Genomic DNA, 27,246 nt, shown 5'->3' on the forward strand with positions numbered 1-27,246 from the left:
TCTCCAGCTACGCCTGCGCAGAGCGAGCGGCGGTTTTAATTGGCCAGCCTGGGGAGCGCGCGGGATCCAGGTGGGCCCGCTAGTCACGCGCAAGGAGCAGGCAAGGTCCTCATTCCTCCCCGGAATTCCTCCTGGGTCCAGGAAGGCCCAGCGGGGTCCGCTTGACCACAGGCCTCAGGCTGCCGACGGCTGCTCCCTGCGCTTTGCTCCCATCCGGATGGAAGAGCTTTCCGGGAAGTCTCTCAGCTGTGCGGAGAAGGAAAAGGTGCCCGGGTTGCGGGAAGGGTGACCCAGGGTTCTAACCCCGCGTCCCAGGACTTCAAGCCCTGGCTCCTGAATCCGAGGGAGGCAAAGTCCCCCGGCCTGCCCTCCACGAGAAGTCGTTGAGACTAGTGCACGCACTGCCCACGTAGCGAAGCTTCAAATGCAAATTAGCGGCACATAACTTGCATAAGTGTTAGGTGTAAAACTTTAAATAGAGGTAAACCTAAAGACCCCCTTGACACCCTCCGCCTTTCCCACTCTTGCCCCCTGACGTAAGTCTTCCAACAGTTTTGTACATACAGACATTTTCGTCCTTGCAATGTGATTGGATCTTGACCTCCAAAAGTAGTAGGTACTATTGGAGAGGGAGGTGTTCACAGTGTGTGCTCTAGCTGGTTCTGCACCTTCTGTTTCTCTGTGTTTAAGACCCATGTTGGACCAGGACAATGGGAAGGAGAAATATAAGTATTACATATAACGAATTATGTGTGTATGCATATTAGTGTAATATAGTAGTCTGTGGTTTCGCAGTGCTCTCATTCCATTAGGACTCAATATGTTACTCTTCCACAAGACTTAAAAGATTGTAGATTCTTGTGCTTGCCACGCAAAAGAGAATTCAATTTGTCCTCCTGTCCCGTCTTAACCTTCTACCAGTGATAAAGATTGTTTACAGGTAAACAAGATTAGTCCCACGGATTGATAAGATTGAGGACAGCCATAGAGACTGAGGGCACAGACAGTGGTTCTCAACTTTCCTAATGCTGTGACCCTTTAATGTAGTTCCTCATACTGTGGTGACCACCAACCACGAAATTGTTTTTGTTGCTGCTTCCTAACTGTAACTTTGCTACTGTCATGGATTGTAATATAAATATCTGTGTTTTCCGGTGGCCTTAGGCGACCCCTATCAAGGGGTCATTCTACCACCCAGGGGTCTTCACGCATAGGTTGAGAACAGCTGCTCCAGGCCCTTCCTATGGGTGTTGAATGGAGCAGTTATAAATGGCAGCATCCTGGAGAAATGTTTATTCTGTGTTCATTTTACATATCTGTAAAGTAAGGGTGGTTATATACAGTCTGTTTGTTAGGGTCCATTGTGAATGTAATCGAGGTAATGGACATTAAAGTCACAAAAATCATGTTACGAAAGTATCAGCAGTTATTATTATCATCGTGTGACTGAAGATGGATGGGGACTGGAGTGACTTTAGTGCTGGAGTCCACACACTGCTCTGGAAACTGAGCTGAGCAGGGGGAAGTGATTGATGCAGAAAAGTTAGCATTGTTTGCAACCTTTGTTGGCTGCTCTTTTGTTTTCGAGGTTGTTGTTGTTAAAAGGGGGTCTCCTATCCCAAGCTAGTCTTGCACTTCCTAGGTAGCTAAGGACGACCTAGACTCCTGATCTTCCTCTCTACCTCCCAAGTGCTGGGGTTACAGGTGTTCGTCGCACACCTGGGGCTATGCAGTGCTGAGGATCAGAGCCAGGACTTTGCCGTGCTGGATGAGCACTCCACCAAGGCAGATGCATCTCCAGCCCCACATTGTCTGAAAGATGGATACCACTTTAAGGTTCCTAAAGGGCAGAAAGATGAGGGTGGCTTTGCTGCTGAGAGAATGGTTTCAACCACAGAAGCCAAGACAAAGAATCTAAACTTTGAGAGATTAATAACTTGGCATAGTCTAATTAAATTTATTTACAAAAGCTTCTGTGTGCCTCGCTGGGAACTCAGCAGTGACAGCTCCTGCCTCCTTCACTGGCTTTCTTCTGTATTACTTTCAAACACATGAACCCTGTCCACCGTGAAGCTTTCCTGCTCGTGGTGCCTAAAATAACTGCAATTCCTCCATCCCCCAAGATTAGTTCCTTCCTTCAGACCTAGGTGCCAGTGGTTACCCTCAGAAATGCCTCCAAGACTACATTCCCTGAAGTAGTACCTTCAGGAAGCTAGTTACTCATATCACCCAGGTTGATCTAGGTATCTGTTACCAGGTGAAGTCTTACCTGTTGTCTTCCTTACGCTCTGCATCCCTCACTACAAGTAAATCGTCTTAATCACCTTGTGCCTCAAGCACCAGAGAGAGATAACGGGCTCTGTGTGTATCACTGGGGGAGGGATAGGTGTTAACAACCATAAGTTCCTGAGGCATTAATAGATAGAAAGCATTTATTGGTTGGTTGATTGACTGTGATAACAATCCCTCCCTGTTTCTCAAAGTGACTGAAAGGCAGAAGGAAATGGACACCATCATATTTTGAAATGAGCACAGAGGAATGGGAAAGTGTCTAAACAGTTTGAGTAATAACCTAGAAATCTACTCCAGGGAAATAACCCTGCAGATTGAGTGGGAACGGAAAGGGATGAGTTGCTCCAGGTGACAGGAAACCTCAGAGCTTGGTACTCTGTAGGAACTCAGAAAGGAAAAGATCTGTTTGGGGAAACTGCCCTTCCCTGTGCTGAGTCTAACAGGAGGGATGCTGCTGAGCGCTGCACACTGAGCACCACCCTTGTCAGTCCTGCTAGGTACTACTTCCCTTCCCTCTGGTTCCACCTCACCACTGCTCAGAATTGTTCATGTTTTCTTCCAGTTGAAGGAAAAGTTAGCATTTTTGAAAAAGGAATACAGCAAGACACTTGCTCGTCTTAAGGTGAGTGAGTCATATTCTGCAAATAAAGGTGTTATACAAACTATGTAAAAGATGTTGTGGTTTGGTTTTTGGTTTTGAAACAGAGCCTCATTACGTAGTCCATTGTGGACTTAAGCTCATAAACCTGGGGCCAGCAAGATGGTTCAGAAGTCATTTTTGCTGCCAAGGTCGACAAAGTGAGCTCAGTGCCTGTGACCAACGTGGTGTTAGGAAAGTTGTCTTTTGACTTCCAATGAAGCGCTAAGGCACACATACATGGGGATATTTGAGTGTATGTGTGCAAATGCATACGCAATAAATAAAAATATAATAAAATAAATAAACCCACAATCCTGCTGTGGCCTTCTGGGTACTAAGATTTCAGGTGTGTACCACCACACATAATGGGAAGAAAGGTTCTGACAGTAATAAAGCTTTAAAGAGAATTGATTTTTTTTGGGCTGCTTTTGTTTTCTCTAGCGTGCCAAAAGAGCTGAGAAGGTTAAGAACTCTAAGAAAGCAATAGAAGATTGTGTGCCCCATCAGGAAGCCTCCCCACAGCTAAGCCGCTCTGGTAAATTAGCCTGTTCACTTACACTCACTTTGTATGCATTCCCCAATTGGCTGATGTTATTTTTCACAGCCCATGGATAATAAACAGTAGACATCTTAAATAATACAAAATTGATATATTATACAATTCAAGCAATACCCTTTGTCTTAAGTTGGATTGTCTATTTAGTTGCTCTTTTTCTCAAATTTTAGGAACTACAGTCAATGAATTAATATTGGAAAAATGACTTTTAAATTTTTAGTTATTTTTAATTTGTGTTTAGTTATTGATTTTCTGCTTTTTAACTTTGTTGTTTTTAATTTATTTTTATGATTTTTTAAAAATTTATTTATTATGTATACAATATTGCAGGCCAGAAGAGGGCACCAGATCTCATTACAGATGGTTGTGAGCCACCATGTGGTTGCTGAGAACTGAACTCAGGACCTTTGGAAGAATAGGCAGTGCTCTTAACCACTGAGCCATCTCTCCAGCCCCTAGTTATGATTTTTTATGTAGCATCTTGCCACATAGCCCTAGATGGCCTGGTACTTATGTTTCCCAAACTGGTTTTGTACTCATGGCAATCCTGCTTCAGCCTCACTAGTGTGAGGCTACCATGCCCAGTGCCACTTTTTGACGGAAAAAAAATGCTACATGAATGGCTATGTATATGTTTCTGTGTGAGTCTGTTTTTGATTCTCTTGCAGCTCTACCTGGGACTAGACTTAACTGATTTTATATATACATACTTTCTCCCTCAGAATCTATAAATGAAGGTTCTCCTTGTGACACATTACAAATCAACCATCTTGATAGGGAAACTGGAGAAAACATCTCTGTAATACTTGATGTTGAACCTCAGTCCTTTAACCATAAAAATGGCCAAGAAGATGTATTATGTATACAAAGAGCAGGTGACATCCAAGAACAATTTTTGCATGGCATCAGCAGTCCCGATGGTAAGAAAGAGTGGAGTGCACTGCCAGGGAGAACACAGGAGCAGTGGAAGAAAACATCTGTTTCACAGGAGAAAGAACATTTCCTTGGCATTAATTCTCTCATACTCCCTGACAAACAACGAAAGATACAGGAAGCCAGCAGCAGCAAAAGTCCTAGGTCCCCGGTGCCTGAAGAGAATCGCCTTTTAAGTCTGAAGTCTAAAACTAAAACTCCTTACCCTCCAGCCCTTGATACAGAAATTGATGGAGAGGGTGTATTAATTCCACCGTCTGGCAAGTTGGAAAGGGATATTGATATACCTGTAAGAGGAAATAATGTCTCCATGGAGACTACAGTCCATTCGTGCCCTGTGTCAGACAACAGTCATAGTCAACAGCTTGAACTTACATCTCCTAATGGGTACTGCAAAATTGCTACTCAGGGCCCAGCTTCATCCATAAATGTGGAGGCACAAGGCAGAAAAATGACTGTCTTTACCGGTAACCCAGTAGTAAAGAAAGCTGTGAGTGCCAGTGATCAGCTGCCAGGAAGTCCTAATTTAGAGGCAAGTAATTCATGTTCTATAAATGATCTCACTCACAGTAACTTGCCAGCAAATACCACCCAAAACTTTAAATCTTTAAAATCTCCTGGTAACACTGTTGATGGTAGAAATGAGGATCTTGAGGAAGATGAAATTCTAGGTTCATCTAAGAACCTCAGCCCAGCGGCAGTCTCTCCTCCCTCCACAGAAAGTCAAATGCATTCTTACACAATGCTTGAAGGCCTTTTGTTTCCTGCAGAATACTATGTTAGAACTACCCGTCGTATGTCAGACTGTCAGAGAAAAGTAGCTCTAGAAGCTGTAATTCAAAGTCACTTGGGTGTCAAGAAGAAAGGGCTTAAAAACAAAAATAAAGCAACTAAGAATGTAGTCCTCTCCGGTGAAGAAACTGACCACAGTGAAAGTAGTATGTTGGACGCATGTACAGGATGGTCCAGCTCAGGAAGTCCCTCTCAGGAACTAATCTTGTCAACTGAGGTCAGCTCTCCCACAGAACCTGCTGAAGCTGACAGCCAGTCTAGGAAAGCTACTACACCTGGCAGGGCACACAGAGGAAAACGAAAATCAGTCCAAGTCTCCACACTGGGTCGTCAGCTGCTTTTCCCTCCTTGCCACATACTGCGTCTTAACATGTCCAAGGGCAGATTCACCAAGCATAAGTGGCAGAGTGGAAAAGTAACTATTCACGGTAAGAAGAAAGTTGAATATAAATCGGGTTGTGTTTGATGGTGGTTGATGTGACAGCTAATCATCACTGTGTACCTGGTACTTGAAAATGCTGTGCACTAGTAACTTACTGAATCATCACTGCGTTATACAAAGTAGACCTTTTCATCTCCGCTTTCAATTGAGGAAAGTAAGAGAGGGTACATTGACTTTAGATGGTAGAACTGAGACTGAAACCTGACAGTGTGGCACCAGAGTTCAGTGATAGGTTTGAAACACTCACACAGCAAATGAAATACATTGGGTGCTCACTCAGACTAATACCTATTTAAGTACAGCACAGTCTTTTCATGGGAAGAATCTAATATAGGTATTTTGAAGTAAAATGAAATATGTATTAGATAAAACTACAGAAAAACTCCATCATGTAATAGAAAGCCTGAGAACTTTTGCAGATAACATGCTGGGGTCTGTCGAATATAAGATTATTTAGAATAGTAGGCAAGAATATAACAAGCTTTTTATTCATCTTCTCAGAAGTCAATCATATCTGACAAACAACAGAAAATACAGGATCACTACAGCTTTAAATAGGGGATGAGCAAATGACTGCAAATATAGATGGTGACTATTTTGCTTGTCATTTTTCTCACCTATTCTGCTGTGATGCAGTAGGCAATATGTAACTTAGTATGTTCTCATAAAACTTTGTACATAAACAGACAGACATTGAGCATAGATGTTCGTTTATGAGCTATAATTCTTTCATTTTAAAATAGTAAGCATGGCTCTTTTCCTTCTCTAAATCAACGATATAAAAATTTAAGAAAAAAAGACCAGATGTGGTATTGCATACCATTGATCACAAATAAAGTAGAGGCAGGCATGTTTCTGAGTTCTATAACATCCAGTGTTATATAGTGAGACAGTGTCTCAAAAGAAAAACTGTGCACTCCAACAATCTAGAAACTTTCCATTTGGAGACAGGTTCTCAGTATCTAGTCCAAGCTAGATCCTTCTGCCTCAGCTTTCTGAGTGCCGAGCTACCTTGCCTAGGTAGATATTTTTTTACATATATAATTCAAAATAGTCTGTTGTGATTTTATTTTCATTTATGTGTATGAGTGTTTGGCCTGCTTGTCTACCAGAGCTGGTCATAAGAGGTGTCGGATCCTGGGAATTGGAGTATAAATAGTTGTGAGTCCCAGTTCTGGAGTGTTCTTTGCTGCTGAGCCATCTTCCCAGTCCCCTGCTATGATTTTAGTAAACTACATTAAAAACCTTTCTGGCCAGGCGGTGGTAGCACGCACCTTTAATCCCAGCACTTGGGAGGCAGAGGCAGGAGGATCTAAAAAAAAAAAAACAACAACAACAAAAAAACTTACTGTTTCCATTATTAAGTTTACTATTCATATTTGAGTTTGGATTTACTAGGGATCTTTTTTAAAGATTTATTTATTATGTATACAGTATTCTGCTTGCATGTGTGCCTGCACACAGGAAGAGGGTACCAGATCTCATCATAGATATTTCAAGCTATTGTGTGGTTGCTGGGAATTGAACTCAGGACCTCTGAAGAGCAGCCAGTGCTCTTAACCTTTGAGCCATCTCTCCAGCCCCCTATTAGAGATGTCTTGAAAGCATCATTCATGACAAAGATAAAGCAAGAAAACCTGCAGCAAAACCTTCTTTAATAACAATTAAAAAAACAGCTACTTTCTGATTTTGGTTTGTTTTGAGGGTTTGTTTTTTTTTTGTTTGTTTGTTTTTAATTTGAGACAGGGTCCTTCTGTGTAGCCCTTGGCTATCCTGGCATTTGTTGTGTGGACCAGACTACCCTGGGACTCATAAACATTTCTTAGCTCTGCCTCTTGATTACTGATACTAAAGGGTATGCCTGCCTCTGCTTCTGTTGAGACCAAATGCTTGTGTCATCACACCCAGCCTAGTGCTGCCTTCTTGCAGGATCAGAGAAGAGACATGTTTGTTGTTTTAAGTTGTTTATTTATGTGCATATGTGTGTGGGTTTGTTCATTTGACTGTAGTGCTTGAAGGGACCTGAAGAAGGTGTCAGATCCCCTGGAGCTGGAGTTACAGGCAGTCATGAGCTGCTTATTCCATGTGCATTCTGGGAACCAAACTCTGGCCTTTTGTAAGAGCAGTACACATTCTTTTCTTTTTTTTTTTTCTCTTGCTCCTTCGATTTATTTTATTTTCAACTGTGGAGATATATATGTCTGTGCATGTGAATGCAACTGCCGACAAAACTAGAGGTGTTACAGCTGGAGTTACAGGTGGTTGTGAGTCCTTTAAAAGAACAATAAACATTCTTAATCTCTAAGCTATTGCTCCAGCCCCAAAGTACATGTTCTAAACCGTTCTCTCCAGTCCCAGAGACATGGTTTTACTAAAGATGATGAGATAATAAGCAGTATCAGTCTGTGAGAATTAAAAGCTTTCTAGAGCTGGGTATGGTAACGCACACTTTTAATTCCAGCATTTGGGGGTCAGAGGCAGGTGGATTTCTGAGTTTGAGGCCACCCTGGTCTACAGAGTGAGTTCCAGGACAGCCAGGATTTTTACACAGAAACTCTGCCTCAAAACAAAACAAAAAAATTTGACTAGAGGTGACATTCATATAACATAAAGTTAATTGTTTGTTGTTAAGTGAGCAATCCAGTGACATTTACTGATTTTTCCTGGTTTACTGTGTTACACAGTTGCCATCTCTAGTTCAGAAACATTTTATCATTCTACAGGGAAGCCCACACTCCCTAAGCACCTGCTTTCTATTTCATCCCCAGTCCATATACAACTAACTACCAATCTACTACATATCTGGGGGACAGGTAGCATTCTAGATACTTCAGATAAATGGAATTATGTGTTAGATGACCTTTGCATTTTGCATCTGTTTGTTTTTACTTAGCATTATGTCCAGGAGTTGGAGAGATGACTCAGCGGGTAAGAGCACTGGCTGCTCTTACAGAGGTCCTGAGTTCGATTCCCAGCAACCACATGGTGGCTCACAACCATCTGTAATGAGATCTGGTGCCCTCTTTTGGCCTGCAGGCACACATGCAGGCAGAACCCTGTATGCATAATAAATACATAAATATTAAAAAATAAAAAAATAACTGTTATGTCCATGCTGTAGAATATATCAATGTTTCACTCCTTTTTGTGGCTGAATAGCTTGCTGGCCAACCAGGCTAGGTGAACTTACCAGCTCCAGGCTCAGTGAGTGACCTTGTCCTAAAAAGAAGTAGAGACCTCTGGTCTCTGCATGCATGTGAACATACACATGTGAAAATATACAGATCTACACTAGAATAATAGTAACACTTAGTACTTTGGTGTAATGATATGCTTTCATTGCACCATGAGAACAAAATCTGAATTTTAAGGCAACTTGTCTTTTCTCAATATCACAGACTTCGAGTTACCTGATGAAGACTTTGGACCTCTTAAGCTCCAAAAATTAAAGTCCTACTCAGAAAAACTGATTGAGTCTCCTGACTCCAAAACCTTTGGAAAGAGACTTTCTAGGGAAGGAAATTGTGCCACTCTGGAAGCACTGCAAATAGATTCAGAAGTGGAGGACTTGGAAGAGGAACTCACTGCTCCATCAGAAGCACACCCTCCAGGGCCGACCCTGAAACGGCAGCCTACGACCAAGGGCCTTTCCTCATCTGCAGTGCTTTTCACTCCTACAGATACAGCTGCACCTAACCATAGTGGCAAATCTACTGCCTACCTGTGTTCACCTGCTTTCCCCATTCTTGGCACGACTCCAGCTTTTGCCTCTCAAGCCACCAGTGAGAATGTAACCATTGAAGTTGGACAGACTTGCTCTACATCCCGACCTTCTCACTTGGGAGACACAAACAGTCTTGCTAATAGCAATAAACAATGCAACAGTTCAGTCAGCTCACCAAAACTGGATACCAACCTGCATGTGTCAGGTAGGCAAGGACAACCTACCTGTGACAGTGAATCTGGCCCCCAAGCAACACCTTTGCCCAATGAGTCATTCACTTCCAGAGAAAATCAGCTCTGTGGAAATGCATGCCTCGAGTTACATGAACATTCCATTGAACAGGTACAATCATTTCCTTTATGAAATTTTCTCTGAAAGGATGCAATGTCTTAGTGAATATAGACAGCATGACTTTCTCACCATCAGCTTCTCAGTATTGATAAAAATTTTTTGCTATGTTTGAAATGACTTCATTGTAAACGTTATGTTCATTCTGGGAAAAATAAGTGATTAAATTATGTATTTAATAATCTTTATTTTATGATCATTGGTGTTCTGCCTGCTTGTATGTCTATGAGGATGTTGGATCCTCTGGAACTAAAGTCACAGACAGTTGTAAGCTGGCATGTGATTGCTGGGAATTGAACCCAGGTCCTCACTGCAGCCAGTATTCCTAACTGCTGAGCCATCTCTCCAGCAACCAGAATTACGTATTTTAAGAATACGAGGAGGGTCCTATTGTCTTTGTCATCAGTGAGGTAGCACATTTGCCTTGGTGTTGTTAGTAGAGGGGACATCTGAGGAAGCTGTGCTGCTGAGTGGTGAGAAAGGCAAGCATCACGGAAGTAAACTCACGGTGTAATTTGTCTTCACAGACTGACGTTGCAGGCCTTCCTGCTCAGGACACCTGGAACCCAAGCAGCCTACAGTTAGTCTCAAAGTTCAAGGTCAGAAGAATATCCTGTTGTGTGTTGATGAGAAGTTTGGGAAGAACCCAGCTGTCTTAATTTCTTGTTTGTTATTAAATGTATTGAGAAACAGGTGCAGAAAAGCAGATTTTAATTCTTTATCACAGTATTTAGTTGTAGTTATGTTTTGAGTTATCTTTCTTTTTTTTTTTTTTTTTTTTTTTTCTTCGAGACAGGGTTTCTCTGTGACTTTGGAGCCTGTCCTGGAACTAGCTCTGTAGACCAGGCTAGTCTCGAACTCACAGCGATCCGCCTGCCTCTGCCTCCCGAGTGCTGGGATTAAAGGTGTGCGCCACCATCGCCCGGCTAGAGTTATCTTTCTGAAATTTATGCACCAACTTATTCCCAAGAACAACTTAACCTTTTTTTTTTTTTTTTTGAGATAGAGTGTTCCTATGGGCTGGCCTTAGAGATTTACTTGCCTCTGCCTACCTCCCAAGTACTGAGCTAGGATTAAAGGCATATTCCACCACACTTGCCTTAATTTGTAAAAATGAACTTGTTTATTTAAATGAGCTGAGTAATTTATTTAAATCAGATGTTTTAACAGAGGAGGAGGAGGAGGGTGGGAGAGAGGAATCATCCATGGCTCTCCTGCTCTAATATTCTTCAAGAATCACTTAACGATTTATAAGAAAGTGGCACACAATAGACAGTAACAGTAGGCCTTGAGTTTGAGGCCTGTGTAGGCTTCCTATCAGTTTCAAGGTCAGATTGGGTTTTACAGTAAACTCCCAAGAAAAGGATAATCCCCTGGGGCAGTGGTGGTGCAGGCCTGGTGCTCACCTTTAATCCCAGCCCTCAGGGTGGAGGCAAAAGGATCTCTGTGTTCAAGGCCATCCTTGAACACAGAATTGTTTAATTACCTTCCAAAAATGTCTTCCAATGTTGCTGAGTTGTTCTTGGAGATGGAGGTGAGGGTGTGGAGTGTTTCCCAGTTGGAAATCACTGGTATAGAGGAAAAACTTCAAACTCACAGAAGTGCTGCTGCCAATTACTGGGAGACTAGCCTCTGGGCTCCAGGTTCCTTTTCTGTAGCAGGTACGTAGGAGTAGCACCTATGCTCTATGTCAAAGCTGTTCTCAGGTCAATTTTATATACATGTGTATGTTTATATCTATTTTATTCATTCTTCTCTCTCATACATTACATCCCAACTTCAGTTGCCCTTCCCTCCACTCCTCCCAACCCCTTCCCATATCCCAGATGCCATCCTCCTCTCTTTCTTTTCAGAAAGAGCAGGCCTCCCAGGGATATCACCTGAGCACAGCATAGCAAGTTACCATAAGACTAGGCACAAACCCTCATATCACGGCAACTGAGTAGGAGGAAAAGGATCCCAAGAGCACACAGAAGGGTCAGAGATACCCCCAACACACAATTAGGAGTCCCACAAGTACACCAAACTACACACCATAAAATATATGCAGATGACCTAGCACAGACCCATATAAGGTCTGTGATTATCGCTTCAGTCTTGTGAGCCCCCATGAGTCCTACTTAGTTGGTTCCGTGGCCATGTTCGCCTGGCGTCCTCAACTCGGGTCAATTTAAATGCCTTAAATTCTGATGGAATTTTATCATTTTGTTCATATTTTCAAATTATTTGTTAAAGATTACAGTTCTTTTTGGTTTTTGGAGACAAGATTTCTCTGTGTAGCCCTGGCAGTCCTGGAACTCAACTCAGAAAACTCAGATCCGCGTGCCTCTGCCTCTTAAATTCTAGAATTAAAGATGTGTATCACCATGTTTATCTCATTCCCCCCCCCCCCCTTGGTTTTTCGATTCAGGGTTTCTCTGTGTAGCTTTGGAGCCTGTCCTGGAACTTGCTCTGTAAAGAAGGCTGACCTCAAACTCACAGAGATTTCACCTGCCTTTGCCTTTCGAGTGCTAGGATTAAAGGCATGCACTACCATCGTCCAGCCATTCTCCTATTTTTTAAATTTAATTTATTTATTTGAGTCAGGGACTGAAGTATACAAGACGGTCCCGATTTAGCTGAGGATGGTCTTAAACTTCTTATCCTTCTACTTTTCCAAGTTGTGGGTGTGCTAGGATTACAATATATTTCTTCATGGCCAGTTTGTTGGGTGCTGGGAATTGAACCCAGGGCTTTGTATGCAATAGATAAGTACTTTGCCAAATAAGGCATATCCCCCTATTTCTGAAAGTAATTTCCTTTTGCATCAGACGTTAAAATTTTGTCTTTTTTGTTCATGTTTGTTTTCAAAAGCATATAGCTCTTGATTATACTGATTTTTGTTTTGCTTTAGGGGTGGAGTAGTGTGTAGCTCAAGCTGGCCTTAGACTCAGGTCCTCGTGCCTCTTTTTTCTGGTACTGGAATTACAGCCATGTACCATCACACCTGGTTCATTCATTGTTTTTACTTTGTTCTCTTTGGTTTTTTTATTAACTTCTTAGATTGTATGTAATCTTTTATTTTTTCTGAAAAAGACCATTTGTACCATGATTGTGGATTTTGACACATAGTACTCTCCTTGTCCTAATTAAAAATGGCATAGTGAAGTGGGGCATACTGGTACATGCCTATAATCCCAGCACTTGGGAGGCCAACCTGATCTACCTTTCAAGTTCTAGTTCAGCCAAGGCTGCCCAGCGAGACCCTGTCTTCTAACAAAAGTTTATGGTGTATGGTTTAACTCCTGAGTTGTTCATCAGGACGTTTAATTTACAAACAGGTAAGTTTCTTGTGGTTGATCATGGTGTAAATCTGGTAGATGGTTTTGGGTTTTTTTGTTTGTTTTGTGACATAAAATTTATTAAGCTCTTTCTTAGAACCTGCATAAAACTTTCATATGACTTAGCTGGTGCTTCTTCTCATCTTTGTAACTCATCCTTTTTGTACTTACTCCGCGAAGCAGAACTTTAACATAACTTATCCTTCTGGGACAGAATCCTTCCAGTTCCTGTTCTGTGGATGTGAGTGCTGTGTGGTGGGACAGAGCTGGTGCTAAGGAGCCGTGTATCGTAACTGCCTGTGAAGATGTAGTTTCTCTTTGGAAACCTTTGGATGCTTTGCAGTGGGAAAAAGTTCATACCTGGCACTTCACAGAGGTATGTCCAGTCTTTAGACTGAAAGGGGGATTTACGGTGTGGATGGACAACTTAGTCTGTGACTACTCCTTGCAGATTTGTGTTCGAGCATTTATTATGAAAGTTTACACTGAGCACCACATGCTCACCATCTCATGCCAGTATAGCTTTAGTGATATTTTATTTATGTTTTAATAAATAAAGCTTGCCTGAAGATCAGAGTGCAGAGCTAAACCACGAGATTGAATCTGTCTAAAAGAGAAACAGCTCACACAAAGGTGATCCCAGCACCTGGGATCCCACACTTATAATCCTAGCACTAGGGAGGTGGAGACAGGAAAGGATATGAGTGAGTAGGGAGACGAAGATAAGGTGGAAGGAGACAGGAGGTCAGTGCAGTCTGAGGTTTGGTGGAGACAGATGCAGTATGACAGGATCGCCCCTCAGTCTGAGCATTGGTAGAGGTAAAAGAACTCTATAGTATCTGGCTACTCTGCTTCTCTGATCTTCAGCGTTAACCCCTATATCTGATTCTGGGTTTTTATTATTAAGACAACTAGAATTCATGTTACAGTTAGCATTATAACATTGTTTCGTCATGCACGCATGCAAGTGGAGTTCTACAGTGGGTCTTCTGGGAAGCTTGCATTTGTGTCTATTCTACAGTCTAAACTGCTGATAGCTGTGTTTCTTCCTCTTCAGAACACTATTCTGTTTTCTATATATTGTCTTTATTCATCTTCATACACCTCTTAACGTAGTTACAGTTAGAAATTACTATTACTGTCATTGCTACTATTATTATTATTGTGTGTGTGCGCGCATGCGTGCGTGGGTGTATGCATGCCACAGCATGTGTTTTGAAGTCAGAAGACAGCTTTCAGAAATCATTCTCTCCTTTTAATTCCAGCACCTGGGATTGAACTCAGGTCACCGGGCTTGTACAGCAAGTATTTTTACCTGCTGAACCATCTTCCCAGCCCCTGTATAAGATTTTTAAATCCATATGAACATTTACTTCTTTCTATTTATTCTTTTCTTTGGGAGAGGAAAGTACGGAGACAGGGTCTCATATAGTCCACATTGGCCTGGCGCTCCCCATGTAGTAAAGCTTACCTTGAACTCCTGCCTCTATCTGTCATGTACTGGGGTTATAGGCACATACCATATGCTTGTCCTGTCTGTATATTCTTTATATGTACTCGTGCTCTTTCCTTGTTCTTTCTATGCCCACAGCTTTGAACACTGGGCTTTGCACAGAGGTGACAATGAACATCTGTCTCCACAGTGACTAAAAATCTTTTTACTCTGAGGATTATACCCAGGGCCTTATTCATGCTAAGAGGCTCGTGATCTGCCATTGAACTTCACGTCCAGCCTCTAACATGAATGAGTGTTCCTCCCTCTCTCCCTCCCTTCCTTCCTGTATATTTATGTGTGCAGGTAATGCACCTATGTATTCAGTTTCAGGTACACATATGTGCAGACCAGAGGATGGCATCATGTGTGTGTCACGTGGGTCAATTCTCATTAGCTGTCGTCCATCTTGCTTTTTGAAATGAGGTCTCTTGTTTTACAACTCACTAATTAGAATAGTCACATTGAGTTCAGGTCAGTCAGGGCTACATAGTGAGACATTGTTTCAAAACACACACATACACACAAATGCTAAATGGGGGTAGTAAGTGACAAGAAGATTTTTCTGAACTTTCACATTTGTTTGAATGTTGGAATTTAAATCTGATAGCACGAGAATTAAAGAGAATATGATTAGCTGGCGAAGGATTACAAGTTCAGGCCAACCTCAACAGCTAAATAAGACCCTATCTCAAAATACAAAGTAAAAAGGCCAGGGCTACAGCTTGGTTATAAAAGTGTTTGCCTAGCATAAGCAAGACCCTATGCTCAGTTGCAATAACATAAAAGAATATGATAAATTTTTGTAAACTATTCATGAAACTATAAATGACTGAGTATAATTTTGCTTTATGTAGGTTCCAGTATTACAAATAGTTCCAGTGCCTGATGTTTACAGTCTTATATGTGTAGCTTTGGGAAATTTGGAAATCAGAGAAATCAGGTATGCAGTTTCTCAAGACTCCACACGTGATCTCTTGCTCTCACACTCTGCCATCTTTATCTTTGTTCTTTTCAGGTTATTTTGAGTCATTCTGACCTTTCATAAATCTTAAAAGCAGGATGTCTTGAAAGACTCTTGAGTTTTCCAAAGCTGGAGAGATAGCTCAGTGTTGAGGGCCACTTGCTCCTCTTGCAGAGGATCCAGGTTGGGTTCCCAATACCTGTGCTTGGTAGCTCACAGCTACCCTCAACTCCAATTCCAGGGGCTCTGACACACTCTTCTGGCATCTCCAGGCACCTATACACATATGGTGCATGTCCACATATATGCTCAGGCACATAACCATAAAATAAGTAATTTGTTTTGTTTTGTTTTTAGAGACAGGGTTTCTCTGTGTAACCCTAGCCATCCTGGAACTTGCTTTGTAGACCAGGCTGGCCTTGAACTCACAGAGATCTGTCTGCCTCTGCCCCTCAAGTGCTGGGATTAGAGGCATGTATGTGACACCATGCCCAGCTAAATCTTTTTTTTTTTTTCTGTAATCTTAGCATTTGCAAAATTGAAGCTGGAGGATTAAGAGTTAGAGGTTATCATCATCCTTAGCTACAGAGGAAGTTTAAGGCCCACATAAGACAAACAAACAAATGGGTTGGAGAGATGGCTCAGTGGGTACCAGTGCTTACTACTCTGAGAAGGCTAGGGTTTGGTTCCCAGGCCCCACATGGACGTTCACAGCTACTTATGATCCTCTTCTGACCTCTGGGCGCCTGTATGTGCATTGTGTACATACACTTATATACACATAAAAGTGCAAATAAAAGCCAGGCGGTGGTGGCATGTGCCTTTAATCCCAGCACTCGGGAGGCAAGGGCAGGCAGATCTCTGTAGGTTCAACACCAGCCTGGTCTACAAGAGCTAGTTCCAGGACAGGCTCCAAAGCTACAGAGAAACCCTGTTTCGAAAAACCAAAAAAAAGAGAGAGAGAGAGAGAGAGAGAGAGAGAGAGAGAGAGAAGAATATCAGGGCTGAAAAGATGGCTTAGCAGTGAACAGTTCACACTACTATTACAAGAGGACCCATGTTCAGTTTTTAGCACCTTGTGGGGCAGCTTAACAACCACTTATAACTCCATCTTGAGAGAATCTGACTCCCTCTTCTGGCTTCTGTGGGCAGTGCACTGGTGTACATACCACACACAGGCACACAAATACATGTAACTGAAAATGAAAGTCACTATTTTAAAAGAGATCCAGGTGGTGGAGGAGAGGTGGCTCAGTGGTTAAGAGCTCTGACTGTTCTTGCAGAGGACCTGGGTTCAGTTCTCAGCACCCACATGGCAGCTCACAACTGTCTGTAGTTCCAGTTCCAGGGAATACAACACTGTCACACAGACACTCTGGCAGGCAAAACACTAACACATATAAAATAAAAATAAATGAGAGAGAAAGGTAGATCCAGGCACGGTGACACACAACACTCCTCTAACTCTTGTGAAGCTGAGGGAGGATTCTAAGTTTTAAGGCAGCCTGGAGTACATGAATCACTGTTTCAAAAAATTTAAAAGGGGAATCTGAATTTATTTCTAAAAGAAGATCTGTGGGTTTTTTGTGTGTTTTGTATTTTGGTTTTTTGTTTGTTTGTTTGTGTTAATCTAGCTGAGCATGGTAACACAAGCTTTTATTCTTAGTACTTAGGAGGCAGAGGCAAGCAAATCTCTTGAGTTTAAGGCTACCTTGATCTACATAGCAAGTTCAGAGCCTGTCAGGGCTGCATAGTGAAACTTTGTCTTAAAAAATTTTAGCGGCTGGAGAGATGGCTTAGCAGTTCAGAATATAGCACCCACATAATAAGCCAGATGCTCTTCAGACACCTGTAGTTCCAGCTCTGAGAGACTCTAAGCCCTCTTCTTGTCTTTAGGCACCAGGATTTATATCCACATGTATGTGCACACCCCCTACACATTAAAATCCTTAAACTATGTGTGGACTGACATCTTTAGCTGAGACACAAGTAGGATAAAATCCTTAAGAGATAAAACCACGTGTAGACTGGTGTCTTTGAAGTTGGTATTTAGAATTTGTGCTCATTTCCTTATAGCTCACTGCTTATTCCTGGCTTCTCCCCATTTGTCTTTGCTTTTTGTTTAGGGCATTGCTGTGTTCCTCCGGGGATGAAAGTGAAAAGCAAGTATTACTGAAATCTGGAAATATAAAAGCTGTGCTTGGCCTAACAAAGAGAAGACTGGTTAGTAGCATTGGAACCTTTTGCAGTCAACAAGTACAAATCATGACATTTGCCGAAGATGGAGGGTAAGAAAAGCATTGGTTGGTCTTCACTATTCTGTAAAGAGGCATTTTTCCCCCAGGCTTCAGGGAAAGTAGATGGCTAGGATCCTGATTTTTCTATGATATAGGTCTAATAGTGCCTTGTTAGTGTTTCTGTAGCCGTGAAGAGACCAAGACCACGGCAACTCTTAAAGGAAAACATTTAATTGGGGTGGCTTATAGTTGCAGAGGTTCTATCCATTATCATGATAGGGAGCATGGAGACATGCAGGTAGTCATGGTGCTGGAGTAGTAGCTGGGGCAACAAGAAGTCGACTAACACAGTGGGCGGTATCCTGAGCATAGGAACCTCAAGGCCCGCTCCCACAGTGACACAATTCCTCCAGTAAGGTTATACCCATTCCAAGTAAGCCACGCCTCTTAATAGTGCCACTGCCTATGAACGTATAGGAGTCAGCTATACATTCAAACTACCACATTCCGCTTGCTAGCTCCCAAAAACTTGTAGCAATATCATCATACAAAATGCATTTAGTTCAACTTCAAAAATCCCCAGTCTTATCACAGTTTCAACAGTGTTTTAAAGTTCAAAGTCTCTTCAGCGATTCATGCAATCTGTTAATTGTAATACCCTGTAAAAATCAAAATCAAAAAGCAGATCCCGCCGGGCGATGGTGGCGCACGCCTTTAATCCCAGCACTCAGGAGGCAGAGGCAGGCGGATCTCTGTGAGTTCGAGACCAGCCTGGTCTACAAGAGCTAGTTCCAGGACAGGCTCCAAAGCCACAGAGAAACCCTGTCTCGAAAAACCAAAAAAAAAAAAAAGCAGATCCCATTCTTCAAACATAAACGCATAGGATATATATTACCATTCCAAAATGTAGGAAAGGGAGAATAGCGAGGAAATACTGGACCAAAGTAAGACCAAAAGTCAGCTGGGGAAATCTCAAACTCTGCATCTCCATGTATGATGTCAAAGTGCTCTTCACATCTCCAATTCCTTTTGTCTTTGCTGACTACAACACACTTTCTTTTGGGCTGGTTCCACTCCCTGTAAGCAACTTTCCTTGGCATGTATCCCATGGCTCTGGAATCTCTATCATCTTGTGGTCTCCAAGGCAATCCAGCCTTCTCCTTCACAGCTTCACACACTGGCCTCTTTAAGCCTACAGTTTCAGAAGTTCAGTCCATTATCATCATGACAGGGAGCATGTCGGCATGCAGGGAATTTGGTGCTGGAGTAGTAGCTGCGAGTCCTTCACCTTGCAGGCAATAGTAATTCGACTAAGACACTAGGTGGTATCCTGAGCAAAGGAAACCTCAAAGCCTGCCCCCATAGTGACATACTTCCTCCAGTAAGGCCATACCCATTCCGACAAAGCCATACCTCCCAATACTGCCACTTCTATGAGCTTGTGGGGGCTAATTACATTCAAACTACCACATGTAGCAAGCATGGTTTCAATGCCACATTTTAACCAACAAGCAGGCTTAAAGAGGCAGAAGCCTGTGGAGTGGAGAAGCTCAGCAAATGTAGTTTGCTCTCTCTTTGGCTTTCTTTGAAATTTGTCTGTGTCCCTTAAGTATTAGAAGTGCCTTGTACCACATACTCTTTCATGTTCATTGCCCACTGACCATGCGTAGCAAGCTCTAAGCCACTCATGCTCTAGACCTTCATGCTTGTTCAATAGCACATGGGAACCCGAACAAAGAAACGTTCTCTCTTTGGAGCATATCCTATCATAGCGTGCACTTTTTTCCTACTTTGTTTACTTTAGTCCTGGGGATCGAACCCTGGACAATATTAAGAATATCCTGCTGTACTTACTATTTTGTTATTCCTAATAACTGAAAGCAAGCATATTATTTGTCATAGTAACCCCTGAACTGACATGGTAATCTAGGCAAGAGACATGTGATTCCTTAAATTAATAAAGTGAACCACCTATGGTGGTACACACCTCTAATTCCAGCATTGGGAGAATTGATGTGAGTTTAGGTCTGCTGTCCAGTTATCTGGACATATGACTCTGGCTCAAATCAAACAATCCCCAGGAAAGTGTTGGTGGCCAAGGAAAGAAGACAAGTTTGTGAGAAATGAGCCTACAGAGTCTCTAGACCTACTGAATGATGAATGAGTGCCTCAAGAGGGGGCCACAATAATGTCAGTTTTCAGAGTAGGTCACCTGCGTAATTGGTACTACATTCATTGAGGTAGGAATGTCTGTGAGCTAAATAATGTGTCCGGAAAGTCATGAGGTAAGAAAATGTGTTCATCATAGAAAGTGTAGAACACATGTCTTCTGGTTACAACCTTTTTCTGCTGTTTGTTTAATGTTTATTGTACATAGTCCAGTAATGTATAGGACTACTTAGAAACTGTTTTGGCTCAAAAAGTGATTTTGAGTACTGCTTTAAATACAGTAGCAAAGATGAACAGCTTTTGATGCCCCCTGATGAGACTATACTGACTTTTGCTGAAGTCCAAGGGATACAGGATGCTCTGCTTGGCACCACTACTGTGAACAACATTGTGATCTGGTAAGCTTTCACTCTAGGTACTCATCTATATATACTAATATGCTTCTGTTTGTATAGAGTGGGAAGGTTAGATATGCTGGGCCTGGGCAGTATGGTGCTACGTAGCTGTAATCCAAGAAAACAGGAGATTTAGGGGAAAATGCTAATTTGACCACTGCAGGATACATGGAAAGAGCCTGCCCCAGAGAAAGAGACTGCAAACATGACTGTAGTTTTCTCTTTTCTACTCTCAGGAGAAAATAAACCCAGATATGTGAAAAAGAAATATTTTTTTATTTTTATTGAGCTCTACATTTTTCTCTGCACCCCTCCCTGGCTCTTCCCTCCCTCAAGGTTCCCATGTTCCCAATTTACTCAGGAGATCTTGTCTTTTTCTACTTTCTACTTCCCATGTAGATTAGATCTATGTAAGTCTCTTAGTGTTTTCATTGTTCTCTGGGATTTTGTTCTTTGCTTTATGTTAAAAAAAAACAAAAACAAAACACCTATGAGGGGGCTGGAGAGATGGCTCAGTGGTTAAGAGCATTGCCTGCTCTTCCAAAGGTCCTGAGTTCAATTCCCAGCACCACATGGTGGCTCACAACCCTCTGTAATGAGGTCTGGTGCCCTCTTCTGGCCTGCAGACATAAACACAGACAGAATATTATATACATAATAAGTAAATAAATATTTTAAAAAAAACACCTATGAGTGAGTTATGAGTGAGTGCATGTGATAATTGTCTTTCTGTGTCTGGGTTACCTCACTCAAATAATGTTTTCTAGCTCCATCCATTTTCCTGCAGAATTCAAGCTGTCGTTATGTATTTCTTCTGTGTAGTACTCCATTGTGTAAATGTACCACATTTTCCTTATCCATTTTTCGGTCAAGGGACATTTAGGTTGTTTCCAGGTTCTGGCTATGACAAACAATGCTGCTATGAACATAGTTGAGCACATGTCCTTGTGGCACGATTGAGCATCTTTTGGATATATACCCAAAAGTGGTATTACTGGGTCTTAAGGAAAGTTGTTTCCTAATTTTCTGTGAAATCACCACACTGACATCCATTCCCACCAGCTTGCATTCCCACCAGCAATGCAGAAGTGTTCCCTTTTCCCCACAACCTCTCCAGCATAAGTTGTCATCAGTGATTTTGATCTTGGCCATTCTTACAGGTGTAAGATGGAATCTCAGAGTTGTTTTGATTTGCATTTTTCTGATGACTAAGGATGTTGAACATTTCCTTTTTAAGTGTCTTTCAGCCATTTTAGATTCCTCTGTTGAGAGTTCTCTGTTTAGGTCTTCACTCCATTTTTTTATTGGGTTATGTGCTCTTTTGGTGTCCAGTTTCTTGAGTTCTTTGTATATTTTGGAGATCAGATCTCTGTCTGATGTGGGGTTAGTGAAGATCTTTTCCCATTCTATAGGCTGTCGTTTTGTCTTGTTGACCATGTTTTTTGCTTTACAGAAGCTTTTCAGTTTCAGGAGGTTCCATTTATTGATTATTTCTCTCAGTGTCTGTGCTGCTGGGGTTATATTTAGGAAGTGGTTCCCTGTGCCAATGCGTTAGTGTACACCCCACTTTCTCTTCTATAAGGTTCAGTGTGGCTGGCTTTATGTTGAGGTCTTTGATCCATTTGTACTTGAGTTTTGTGCATGGTGATAGATAAGGGTCTATTTTCATTTTTCTACATGTTGATATCCAGTTATGCCAGCACCACTTGTTAAATATACTTTTCTTTTTTCCATTTGATATTTTTTACTTCTTTATCAAAGATCAGGTGTTCGAAGATGTGTGGATTGATCTCTGGGTCTTCTATTCGGTTCCATTGGTCCTCCTGTCTGTTCTTATGCCAATGCCAGGCTGTTTTCAGTACTGTAGCTCTGTAGTAGAGTTTGAAGTCAGGGATTGTGATGCCTCCAGAAGTTATTTTGTTGTACAGGATTGTTTTGGGTATCCTGAGGTTTTTGCTTTTCCATATGAAGTTGAGGACCATTCTTTGAAGAATTTTGCTGTGATTTTGATGGGCATTATGTTGAATCTGTGCTCATGCCATTATTTTGGACTAGTGCTGATATGAATAAGTAAAATACAGACAATAGCTATAAATTTTTTTACAGTGTAATTTGGTAATGTGGTCATTCTCAGTGGGAAATATTAGCATAACAAGAGTGAACACAAACTGGACACATAACTCTTATAGGTCACTTCCAGTCAGGAAGCTCACAGCTGCCTATAACTCCTCTTCCAACGGATCCAATGCCCTCTTCTGGCCTCTGCTGGCACTGCATGCAAGTGTCATAAATACAGGCATACACAGTGTGTATATGAAGACTGGTGGGGGCAAAACATTTTTTATATCTTTATTTAGTTTTTTGAGACAGGGTTTCTCTGTGTAGCATTGGCATTCCTGGAACTTGCTTTGTAGATCAAGCTGGCCTCAAACTCAAAAAGATCTGCTTGCCTTTGCCTCCCAAGTGCTGGAATTAAAAGTGTGCACCACCACCATCTGGCCAAGGGGCAGGTGTGGGGAGAAAAGTCATAATGTCGAGAGGTGTTACTTGTAGCTGGCTTAATTCCAGACACAGGGAGATGGTGGAATAGGTTGAGTAGATTGTAGAGAGATTCTCCATGGTGGTGTAGCAGAGTTCACCCAAGTATCAGGTTCAATCTTTGGCAAAGTTAACCTGTCATTACACTTTTAATAAGGGTATATAAAGTGCTGGGCATAGTGGTGAATGTCCTTAATCCCAGCCCTCAGGAGGTAGAAGCAGGTGTGAATTTGAGGCCAGCTGGACCTACATAGAAAATTCTAGACTAGGCAGGGCCACTTAGTTAGACCTTATCTCAGAGATCAAAAAGTTGTGTATAAAGTGTGGCTAAACAAAAATACGATGCTCTGTCCCTTATTGATTTCTTTTTGCCACCTCCCAAAATAGTTTGTAACAAATGAGGAACCAGGCATGGTGGTGCAGGACTGCCATACCTGCATTGAGAGACTGTGAGGCCCAAAGAGCTCAAGTTTGAGGGCAGCCTAAGCTGCATTAGTGGTGCCTTACTTCAAACAGTGGAGAAAAGTGTACTATGTGAAAATCAGTTCACTGAAAGAATGTAATCTCATTTATTTTGATGTCTAAGGAACTTAAAAACTGGCCAACTCCTGAAAAAGGTTCACGTTGATGACTCTTACCAAGCTTCGGTCTGTCACAGAGCCTATTCTGAGATGGTGAGTGGTGATCCGGGTCTTGGTGTTTGTTTGTACTCTATTGGTCTCACTAGTGAGAGCAGTGGTAGTAGCAGTCGTCAGATTGGATGACAGTGTGCTTTGCTTTGCTTTGTTTGGAGACAGGGTCTCGTGTAGCCTAGGCTGGCCTGAAACTCCCTATGTATTGAATAAAATGACCTTGAGCTATGACCCCCCTGCTTCTACCTCTCCAGTGCTGGGATTGCTAGCACATGATGGACACTCGATTGACTGAGCTACATTCCTAACCTGTTTGCTCTTTTCGAAGTTTATGAATAAAAATAGGTTTATGTGATTACTTGTCTCATATTCTAACTGTATGATATAAAGACGCACATTCTAAGATGTGGATTTTATTCATATTTTTAAAATACCCAACTACTTAAAAAGGAAAAGGGGAAAAAAAATCACAAGATAGCTCTGGTTGATCTGGAATTCAATATGTAGATCAGGCTGTCACAAAATCTTGAACCTGGCTTTTATAATCTTTTAAGAAGGTTGAATTTGTTTCTAGAATTTACCTGTTTTTCATTTAACTAATTGGTTTATTTGGTATGTACTAATTACTACTAGTCGGTGTCCTATAAACAAGGGTCTTTAGTGGGTTACTTCCAGAATGCTATGTCTCTATGACCTCCTTCCCTGTGCCAGCCTTTTCCTAAATGGATGGCACGAGGTGTAGCTAAAGTAAGGAAACTGAGTCGGCTGGATTCAGGATGACAGGACTGGATGAGGATCCAGAGGTCTACTGTGGAGATCCTCTCAGCAGCTGCTGTACGGACAAAGGGAGGCCAGTGGTTATGTCCCTCATATTGAAGAGTCTGGTGATCATTCCTTTTACTTTTGTTTTGTCACCACCCCCAAACATTCTCTTGGTGGTCTGATTGGTTATTTCTCTCCTACATCAGGGGCTCCTATTTGTTGTTCTGAGTCATCCTTGTGCCAAAGAGAGCCAGGCCTTTGGAAGCCCCGTGTTTCAGCTTCTGGTGATTAACCCTAAGACGGCTCAGAGTGTGGGCGTTCTGCTGTGCTGCCTTCCTCAAGGGCAAGCTGGAAGGTAAGTGTGTGACTGCTGTTCAAGGGTTGGGTGTTTTGGAAGACACTGCAGATATAAAACCAGTACTTTTGTGTTACTAGACACATGAGGTGCTAAAGGCTGTTGAGTTGCTCAGTGTGTGTGTTCTGACTTGCCTAGTGTGTCTGATGCCCTGGGTTCAGGATCTTTGCCACCGAGCTAGGGAGATGGCTCAGTGGCTACAAACCTTAAATGCAATGGTACATGTCTTTAATCCCACTGGGAGTCAGAAACAGGAGGATCTCTGTGAGTTTAAGGTCAGTCTTGGCTATATATATAGCAAGTTCCAGGACATCCAGGACTACAAAAAGAGACCCTGTCTCAGAAAAATAACAAATAATATTAATAAATAAATTTTAAAAAAAAATCATTACCGAGGGTAACAGAAATGAAGAGATGCTTCCTGGAGTTGACTAAATTTTAGTCTCCCTAGTTCCTGATGTCCCATCAGTATGGGATTAAGTAGGACTGGACTTAAAGATAATGGTGAGGTACCATGTGGGTAGTGGAAGTCAAACCCAGACCCTCTGGGAAAGCAGCTAATACTTTTCAGCATTTGAGCCTGAAGGGAGCAGAGAAAAGCACCTTGGCCTAAGTACTGCCAGTCTGACTTCAGATTCCATCTTACCTCTAGGGTGAAATAAAGTTCAGGTTCCCAGAACCTAGGGGAGCTGAGACCTTTCCAGTGGTTGGCCCACCTCCTCCTTAAACAATAGAAACTTGCCCCTTAGTTCTCCAAGACATTATGGCTGTTCCTAACAGAAAGAACAAATGGATCTAATTGGTTGAACATTCTGCGCTGGTTGATAATGACGGGACATATAGGGAAAGCCCTTAATCCCTGAATCCTGATTGGTGAAAAAGGTGATTGTAACTTGGCACAGGTGTATTTATGGTCTCACTCCTGCCCCTGCTTGGGGCTGCCAGGAAAAACAAGGCTCCCCAATCTGATCAGTAGACGCTTATGTGGTGATTTATTAAAGACTCATAAGTGTTTTCTCTCCTTCCTCTTGGTGCAACAACAGACTAGATGGAACAAGCCATCTCCTCCACTTCCCAAAGTTTGGGATATTGGGGGAGGGTTGCTTTGTTATTATTTCTTTAATGTATGTGTACATCCATCCTGGGTATATGTTTCTGTACCTGGTATAAACAGCGCCCACAGAGGCCAGAAGATGTCAAATCCCCTGGAACTGGAGTTAGGGTGGCCGTGAGTGCTGAGAGTCAAGCTATATTCCTTTGATAGAGCAGCCCAACCAGTTCTCTTAACTGCTGAGCCATCTCTCCAGCCCCTGCACTCCTTCAAAACTTTTTTTTGTTTTGTTGTTTTGTTTTTCAAGACAGGGTTTCTCCGTGTAGTCCTGGCTGTCTTGGAACTCACTCTGTAGACCACCAGGTTGGCCTCAAACTCACAGGGATCTGCCTGCTTCTGCCTCCCAAGTGCTGGGATTAAAGGCCTGCACCACCACAGCCTGGCTAAGAGATCAACTTTCAATAGTCATTTTTCTTTCTATCATGTGGGTTCCAGACATTAAACACGAATGTTCAGTGAAGTGCCTTTCCTGCACTCTCAGGGCCTTTTTAAAGCCTTTGACGTCAGATCGGAATTGTCTCTTCTTTGTCTCAGGCTCCTGGAAGGGGATGTGAAGGATCATGTCGCAGCAGCAGTCCTGACTTCTGGGACGATTGCCGTTTGGGACCTGACACTGGGTCACTGCACTGCTCTCCTCCCACCTGTCTCTAATCAGAATTGGTCTTTGGTTAAGTGGTCAGTTACAGATTCTCACTTGCTGGCTGGACAAAAAGATGGAAATATATTCATATACCGCTACTTTTAAGTTAAGAGGCAAATAGTTTCTGGGTATTTTGCCTTTGAATAGTTTTTTGAAAAAGAATACAATATCTAAGAGACATTTAACATGATTGCCTGATGGTGGCACTACTGACAATATTTGCTTATGTTTGTTTTGGTGTTATGGTTTTAAGTCCATATTTGCACATTTGCTATTATAGGTGTACATAAACAGTAAATGTTAATAAATATTTATTTTGATACATCCTGCTTGGCTATTCCTTTTTTTTTCCCAGTCTGTTCAGGTCATTTCAATAATAAGAATTACTTAGAAGGCTGTGGAAGATAATCAGTAAAGTACTTGCATATACTTGACATCAATTACCAGGGGGGACAATGACATAGTGACAGAATTGTAATTCTAGCACTGGGAAGGCAAAAATAGCCAGATTCCTCGGTTCAATTCTCAGCACCCATATAGTAGTTCACAACTATCTATAGCTCCAGTTCTAGGGTACCTGACACCCTCACACAGACATATATGCAGGCAATTCACAGATGCCCATAAAATAAATCAATTTACAGTACTGAATGAAATTTAACATCACTTTCTGTCCTGGGAAACATAAAGCTTAAGTGCTGTGTGGGTCCTTTAAGAGTTAGCTCCAGGGGGCTGGAGAGATGGCTCAGTGGTTAAGAGCATCGCCTGCTTTTCCAAAGATCCTGAGTTCAATTCCCAGCAACCACATGGTGGCTCACAACCATCTGTAATGAGGTCTGGTGCCCTCTTCTGGCCTGGAGACATAACGCAAACAGAATATTGTATACATAATAAATAAATATTT

The 27,246-nt window shown here is 42.0% G+C and overlaps 1 protein-coding gene across 1 annotated transcript; it reads left to right on the top strand.

Moving 5' to 3' along the window:
- Nucleotides 1-92: 92 nt before the first annotated feature.
- Palb2 (partner and localizer of BRCA2) lies at nt 93-26,541 on the top strand. Its single transcript, XM_041666734.1, has 13 exons — nt 93-265; nt 2,855-2,914; nt 3,374-3,467; nt 4,211-5,641; nt 9,054-9,721; nt 10,255-10,326; nt 13,262-13,423; nt 15,397-15,482; nt 17,630-17,791; nt 20,191-20,307; nt 23,429-23,516; nt 24,443-24,591; nt 26,237-26,541. The coding sequence occupies exons 1-13, from the start codon at nt 218-220 to the stop codon at nt 26,445-26,447; spliced, it is 3,348 nt and encodes a 1,115-aa protein (XP_041522668.1). The 5' UTR covers nt 93-217; the 3' UTR covers nt 26,448-26,541.
- The last annotated feature ends 705 nt before the right edge of the window (nt 26,542-27,246 follow it).

This window comes from Microtus oregoni, unplaced genomic scaffold (assembly GCF_018167655.1).
Source record: "Microtus oregoni isolate MIOR12 unplaced genomic scaffold, Mior012 000016F_ref0000370, whole genome shotgun sequence".
Lineage (NCBI taxonomy): Eukaryota > Metazoa > Chordata > Mammalia > Rodentia > Cricetidae > Microtus > Microtus oregoni.